Here is an 8,380-nt window from a genome sequence, read left to right as displayed (position 1 = left end):
CACAGGTCAAACATATAAACAAGTTTATGGTGTCATTCACCCTGCTTTCAAAAAGTGTATTTATATTTTCTTACAGATGCAGTATTCTTAAGCAACAAAAGAACACATCCTGAAGTTTGATCATAGAAAAATTAGAGATAAAAACATTGAAAAAAGTGAGTTATTCTTTAAAGCAGTGAAAATGGTGAACATCGGAAATAGATGGACTTAGAACATACTGAGAAGTGCTTTGGTCCATTTTAAGAGGATTTCATGAATATGGAAATACATCATTGTGACCAATGTGAGAAAAGCTGTACCCAGTCAAGTACTCTCAAACAGCATATGCAAACACATACCAATGAGAAACCTTATCATTGTCAGGATTGTGAGAAGAGTTTCACCCAGTCAAGTACTCTCAAACAGCATATGCAAACACATACCAATGAGAAGCCTTATCATTGTCAGGAATGTGAGAAAAGTTTCACTCGGTCAAGTACTCTCAGACTGCATAAGCAAACACATACCAATGAAAAACCTTATAAATGTGAGCAATGTAAAATGAGTTTCATCATTTCAAATAGTCTTAAACAGCATATACGAACACATACCAATGAGAAGCCTTATCATTGTCAGGAATGTAAGAAGAGTTTCACCCAGTCAAGTACTCTCAAACAGCATATGCAAACACATACCAATGAGAAGCCTTATCATTGTCAGCAATGTAAGAAGAGTTTCACCCAGTCAAGTACTCTCAAACAGCATATGCGAACACATACCAATGAGAAGCCTTATCATTGTCAGGAATGTAAGAAGAGTTTCACCCAGTCAAGTACTCTCAAACAGCATATGCAAACACATACCAATGAGAAGCCTTATCATTGTCAGGAATGTGAGAAAGGTTTCACTCGGTCAAGTACTCTCAAACAGCATATGCAAACACATACCAATGAGAAGCCTTATCACTGTCAGCAATGTGAGAAGAGTTTCACTCGGTCAAGTACTCTCAAACAGCATATGAAAACACATACCAATGAAAAGCCTTATCATTGTCAGGATTGTGAGAAGAGTTTTTCCCATTCAAGTACTCTCAAACAGCATATGCGAACACATACCAATGAGAAGCCTTATCATTGTCAGGAATGTGAGAAAAGTTTCACCCAGTCAAGTACTCTCAAACAGCATATGCAAACACATACCAATAAGAAGCTTTATCATTGTCAGCAATGTAAGAAGAGTTTCATCCAGTCAAGTACTCTCAAACAGCATATGCAAACACATACCAATGAGAAGCCTTATCATTGTCAGCAATGTAAGAAGAGTTTCATCCAGTCAAGTCATCTCAAACAGCATATACGAACACATACCAATAAAAAGCCTTTCCAAGAGAACTGCTTTTCATACAGCAACATAAAAAAGATACATCTTGTTGAACATCACACTAAACTTGGAAATTTTACTTGCATACCAGTAGATTCAAATAATCCAAATGTTGCTGTAATACCAAATTCAGTAAGTCAGTTTTACTGTCATCAGTGTGAATGTATATATAGTCAATTAACCAGTCAAAGACATTTATTAATTATTCATAGAGGGGAGGAATATATATATAGATGGGAAACAATGAATGATAAAAAACAGTTAACTGTCACACGTAACGGATATGATGAGGAGCAAACACAATTGTTTATTGTGCATGCTGTTTTCATTGTTGAGAAGAGGAATCATGATGCTGTGGAAGAATTCAGATTATACAGCCATGATTGATAAATTCTGAAGTGTGATCTCATCGAATAAACTTATTACAGTGCATAACAGGAAATTACTTTTCTTTCCAAAAAAGCATCGTAATTATTTTGGCAGACTTTTGTAGTCCTGTGAAGTGTTCCTGTTTTTTTTTTAGAAAACGTCAAAATGATTACATTTAATGTTGCATAAAATTTAGTTAAGAGGAGAAGAATATTTTGTGATTGTGGGTGTTGTTACACTAGAACTAAAACACTGTTGTATATAAAATTCTCGTGCATATCTCCTTCTGGTAAAAAAAACATTTGTCTATGTATTCAAGAAATACCCCAACATTTTGACCATTCGCAGAGGTTTTAGTAAAAAAAATAAACAAGATGGAGCACACATCGGTGAGGGAGCCGAGCGACCAAGCAGGGGGATAGGTGTGAAAGGGCGGATCAACCTGGACATGCCATATCGGAAGGTTTCTGTGCCATTTTAACGTTATATCTATCACCATTGGAATATTTTTCGAGTAATTTGATGTTCAGGCACATTGTAAGCTGGTGTTGCTGGAAAATTTCTCTGGGAAAAGTATATTTGAGAAAGATTTCATGTTGTACGGCAGCACAGAAGTGCGCAGCTCCAGAAATATAATTTTTAGTTTCGCTGTCGACTTTGTCGAGCGGAGCTTATCATATGAGTGATTGTCCGTCGTCGTCCATCGTCGTCCGGTGTCCGTTGTCCGTGTCAATGTTTTACTCGACTTCTTCTTGAAAACTACAAGCCTGAATGCTTTGATACTTGTTGTATATCATTTGGGTAGACCTCTCTCAGATTTGTTCATTTCATGATCATATTTTCAATTCTCTAATTTTGGTGAATATTTTTGTCATTTTTGGTAAAAAGTGATATTTTCGACTTCTTGTTAAAAACCACAAGTCCAATTGCTTTGATATTACATATATAGGTACTACATGTGAATCTCTCTCAGATTTGTTCATTTTGTAATGATATATTTAATTCTCTAATTTTGGTGAATATTTTTGTCATTTTTGGTAAAAAGTGATATTTTCAACTTCTTGTTAAAAACCGCAGGGCCAATTGCTTTGATATTACATATATAGGTACTACATGTGTATCTCTCTCAGATTTGTTCATTTTGTAATGATATCTTCAATTCTCTAACTTTGGTGAATATTTTTGTCATTTTTGGTAAAAAGTGATATTTTCGACTTCTTGTTAAAAACCGCAAGTCCAATTGCTTTGATATTACATATATAGGTACTACATGTGAATCTCTCTCAGATTTGTTCATTTTGTAATGATATATTTAATTCTCTAATTTTGGTGAATATTTTTGTCATTTTTGGTAAAAAGTGATATTTTCAACTTCTTGTTAAAAACCGCAGGGCCAATTGCTTTGATATTACATATATAGGTACTACATGTGAATCTCTCTCAGATTTGTTCATTTTGTAATAATATCTTCAATTCTCTAACTTTGGTGAATATTTTTGTCATTTTTGGTAAAAAGTGATATTTTCGACTTCTTGTTAAAAACCGCAAGTCCAATTGCTTTGATATTACATATATAGGTACTACATGTGGACCACTCTTAAATTTGTTCATTTCATGATCATATCTTCAATTCTCTAATTTTGGTGAATATTTTTGTCATTTTTAGTAAAAAGTGATATTTTCAACTTCTTGTTAAAAACCGCAGGTCCAATTGCTTTGATATTACATATATAGGTACTACATGTGAATCTCTCTCAGATTTGTTCATTTTGTAATGATATCTCTAATTCTCTAATTTTGGTGAATATTTTTGGTAAAAAGTGATATTTTCCACTTCTTGTTAAAAACTGCAAGTCCAATTGCTTTGATATTACATATATAGGCACTACATGTCGACCTCTCTCAGATTTGTTCATTTTGTAATGATATCTTCAATTCTCTAACTTTGGTGAATATTTTTGTCATTTTTGGTAAAAAGTGATATTTTCAACTTCTTGTTAAAAGCCGGCAAGTCCAATTGCTTTGATATTACATATATAGGTAAGGGGGCGTCAGCCGAGAGTACCAGGGCGCTGCGACCCTGTTCTCCGGTTTAGTCAAAAACCATGATTCGTACTAAAATTATTTAACAAAGTATATCACTGTTGCAGCTTCAAAACGTATTTTATCATATTACTTGATAAGGTGTGAGAGTAAGATGGCGAAATACTGCATTTTAGTGTGGCCGTCCAAGAATGCTCTGGTGAATCGGCTTTATTTCGAATAATTAAGTCTCAATAGTTACTGTGGTGAGTATTTAATAAATAACAATCTATCGACCTTGGTTGGGAGTCGTGTATCACAGGATACTGCATGATTTTTAAACGTTTATTTGCGAAATAGTATTATTGCGACGTCAACATGAAAGGTACTCTATTGCTGTCACCTTAGCTCTACTGTGTAAACAATGCTATACAAATATCACGTACGTTTAATATACCATCATATCAACACAAGCAGAGCTATGGACCCACAGCTAGTTATAGTCATCTGTACTGGCTTTATGGTAATTATAGCATAGTAATTCCCCTCCAGATGTTCGCCTATTTAAATTCCTTAAATGATTTCTAAAAATAATCCTTCCAACTGTCAAAATATATACGTTTGTTGACTTTTTGTATGTTCAGATGCGTCTTCAATATTGATTATTACACTCTTTAAGTTTTTTTGGTTTTATATCACTGGGGAAATTTGCAGTTTATTTGTATTAATTGCAACCCGGTACATTGTACGCGTGCCACGTAAGAGCTTGAAACCTGTATCTTATCATATACTCCAGAACATATAAAATACCCTGGTGAGAGATTGCAAATTTCTTGTGTTTGACATCTATGGTTGTGCACTGCTATTTACCAACACAGTCGCTGGATATTAGTATTGTGTCTATTGTAAAAGACAGTTCTGGTGACATTCCCTCGAAAGATGGTTATTGGCCGATTGCTATTGCCACTATTTTGTCAAAGTTGAGGAATTGATTTGTTTGAAACAATTAGAGGTCTATATTACTACAACTGACTCAATTTGGTTTTAAGGCTAAACATTCGACTGATATGTGTATTTATGTTAAAGAAATTAATGAATATTATAGTAGTATATGACATATAAGTCTTATGGATGCATCGAGGGTATTTTCCCGTATAATGGTACCTTTTAAAAAAGTTAATTGGTCGCCATGTTCCTTGAAGAAAAAGTTTGTACATGGTTATACTCTTTAATGGTACACTTACCAGTGGTTTTGTGTTAAATGCGGCTCTGTTTTCACAATCATTTGTTTCTAATAGTGTGATTGCTTTTTTATTTGTATGTAGATTCCCAGAGTTGTATCCCAATGAATTTAAACGTTGCTCTTAAACTCTTGTCTAAGTATGAAATATTGGAGTAGCTTGTAATAATGCATATAACGTATTCCACAATTTTAACACAAGTATTAGTCAATCTTTTTCAACATTGTATGTTCATGTTAAGTAAGAATGTGTCGATTTAATCCTAAAAGTCATCAAAATCAAGCATTTATTGATGGTTTTTGTTCAAACTTTGTACATACGTTGGAAATTATGAGCTTTTGGTGCATGTCATTTTATTTTTTAAATGGAATTTAAAATGGCTGACTGACATTTTGTTTGAATGAATGTGCTTATCTCTGGCATAATTTTACTGATTATGTTCAAATGTTATGTATTCAGTATACATGTTATAGATACATTGATGTATTCACAATGGCCGAACGGTTGTCATTTTGTTTTTAATTAATGCTGTTCCAGAGCATTATCTATCAAGTACTCGTTAACGATCAGATACAAAATGTCAATCATTTTAATGTTAACAAATCGTCACAATCAAGCATCAGCTTCTGGATTTATATCTCTGACATGTTTATGTTTGAACTATATCACTATAAACAAAACCATCTATCTTAAAATTGATAACTAACTGAGACTGTGCCATACATGGCGCATTTATATGGGCTTGTCCTTAAATGTATATGTCACGTTTTTTCATCAGATTTATTTTGATCAGAAGCACTTCATGACATCGCATTTAAACCTTTATTTTAGAAAATATTTTGTCATTTATGGTTTAAAATGTTTTTACACGCGCTTGTCAGATTGTTTTTAAAATTTGGCATGAATGTTGATGACATAGATTCCACTCAGACTGTTATGTCCACCGCATTAGTCCATTGTTTGCACATATTCAACTTCTCTGAAACAGCCTGCCACATTACTTTGGTCCTCTCTCAATTTGTTCATTCATTGTTCATCTTGGTGATTTTTTTCGGATTTGTTTACCTTTCCATATCCCAGTATACAACTGTATCGGTTACAAGCTAGGCTTTCTCATACACGTTGTGTTTGACAATTAACTGAATGGGCCAACGTTTTTTATACTATTGCTTTCATATATGTGATACTGAACAGTGAGGGTGGGAGGGCGTAAAACACTTCCCCAAGATCTCAAGGTCAGGGTAATCTCAAGGTCTCATATTGACAAGATCTTTCAAGGTAAGGTTAAGGTAATTTCAAGGTCACATTACACTTTGTCATATTGTCTAAATTTGTCATTCTCAATTCAGTCACATGTACAGTAGCCAAATATTACAAAAATATATTCTGGTAACAGTGACTTCAACTTCATTTTTCAGCTTCAATTTCCTGTACACTTGCATCATCAATTATACATATCCATGCATTACACAAACACATTTCCTCTTGCGGGATATGCCCTTCCCGTGACCATTGTCACAATTACTAAACTATCTTAGATTCCACTTCTACTATCCACCTAGTAGCTGCCTATATCCTCTGCACTTTTCAACAACAGCAGAGCTATACCGTCCGCAAGTTCGGTTGTTCTTTCTGAATCTTTATATCGTCATTATACCATTTGTGGCTTGTCTGGTGGTAAGCACTTTTGGTCGCACATGTGTACGATTGTCTAGCAGGTCTTTAAGGGCGTTATCATATTGATCAGTAAGTAATTGAAGAGATAAAGCCAGATTAGTAATAATTGTAAATTTATGAAAATCAAAGTAAATTCTTAATATGAATGTATTTAATCGTTATTTAAGACATTTTTCTTTGGCGTTTGTATTTTTTTAATTGGGATCTTCAACATATTGCGCAGAGTTCGGAGATAAGGGCGTCCACAACTTGGATTTCTTCTACAGTGGTATCTGATGCACGTGAGATAACCAGATCGCGAATATGTCCATGTTGGTTGGCTCAATAACACGTTGAATATCTGTTAGTCAATTTTCAGTCAGCAAACCTATAATATTAAGGTGGTTTTTGGTAACACAATCGGGAATCTATAATGTTTTGTTTCTTATTGATCTGCAGTTTATAAAGGAAAACATCTGATGTAATAAAAGGAAATGATATCACTGTGAATGAATGAAATAAATACATATCTGGAATGTAAATTTGTGTTTTTGAGGCAGCTGTTACTGAAATTATTGCTCTCTAAGCATAAAACAAGTATAAATGTGTTTTGAAATGTCTTTAATTTTGTGATTGTTTATTGTTTCACCATGCATTTTATGTTTAATAAAAAGGCTGGTTCTTTCTTTATCATATAGCTGGCACGTGAACTGGAAATGTTTCTCGTCTTCAATTTCTTCAAGATTACAAACAGGGTATTTTCTATTAGATACGGATATGTTGTTGTATCTGCCTGATTCGATCTGTAAACGGCGGGCACTTATTGAATGAATGAAATTTATTCCACCAAAAACAAAACAAAAAACAACGGTAAATGTAGAAATTGCATAGGTAGTAAATACATACATATAAATAAATAAATAAATAACGAATTCTACTTAGATAACTTTTCTTTTTTGGTGGGGATTACAGAAATAGTTTATCAGAACTAGTCAAGTCCGTAATCCCTGTATATATAATTTCATAGTTTAATCACACAAATCTCCAAATAAGGAAAGAAAGAGAAAAAATATTACAAATCATATTTTTAAGAGATAGTTTTTTAACTTTGCTTTAAATATGTGTCTCTGAGTGATGGTTTTAAATGCATCAGGCAACGAGTTCCACTGTTTTGTTGCAGAGTATTTAAGACTGTGTTGGTTGAGTGTAAGATTCAGTTATGGGGTATACTAGTTCAAGCTACAGGCTAAGTGGGTTGGATAATTATGGGACAATGGATCTAAATAGTTGTAAATATCATGTACAAAATATTTTTGCTGAGATCAACACAACAAATAAACAGGTTTGTAACTTGCAGAGTGAAAAATGTCTAGTATTCTTAGTTTTTGGAAAGAGGAGCAGCATGGGAATACGAAAAAGTGATTAGGCGTACTATTTTATTCTGTAAGAGATATATTGGTTGAAGTATAGTAGCATATGTATTACCAGGCAATATGTAATGTGTGGTAGAATTAAGATGTTGTATAAAAGAATAAGGATATGTCTCGTTACAAAATGACGTACTTGTGAAATTAATCCAATTTTTGGTGCGATATCTTTGTAAATTTTAGCAATGTGAGCTTTCCATGACATATTCTGGTCAACAGAGACGCCCAGATAATTGACGACATATACGCTCTCTATCGATGACCCGTTAATTTCCTGGCTGCCCTCAGTAGTGACCGATCGTTGTG

General features: G+C 33.7%; 1 protein-coding gene across 1 annotated transcript; it reads left to right on the top strand.

Annotated features, from left to right (window-relative positions):
* The first annotated feature begins 258 nt into the window (after positions 1-258).
* LOC100378762 (uncharacterized) lies at positions 259-1,746 on the top strand. The gene has a single exon (XM_002734087.3). The coding sequence runs from the start codon at positions 259-261 to the stop codon at positions 1,744-1,746; it is 1,488 nt and encodes a 495-aa protein (XP_002734133.3).
* Positions 1,747-8,380: the final 6,634 nt, after the last annotated feature.

The sequence above is a fragment of the Saccoglossus kowalevskii genome, chromosome 16 (genome assembly GCF_978046115.1).
Source record: "Saccoglossus kowalevskii chromosome 16, keSacKowa6.1, whole genome shotgun sequence".
Lineage (NCBI taxonomy): Eukaryota > Metazoa > Hemichordata > Enteropneusta > Harrimaniidae > Saccoglossus > Saccoglossus kowalevskii.
Note: the sequence above shows the minus strand (reverse complement) of the source record. Positions and strands in the feature narration are given on the sequence as shown.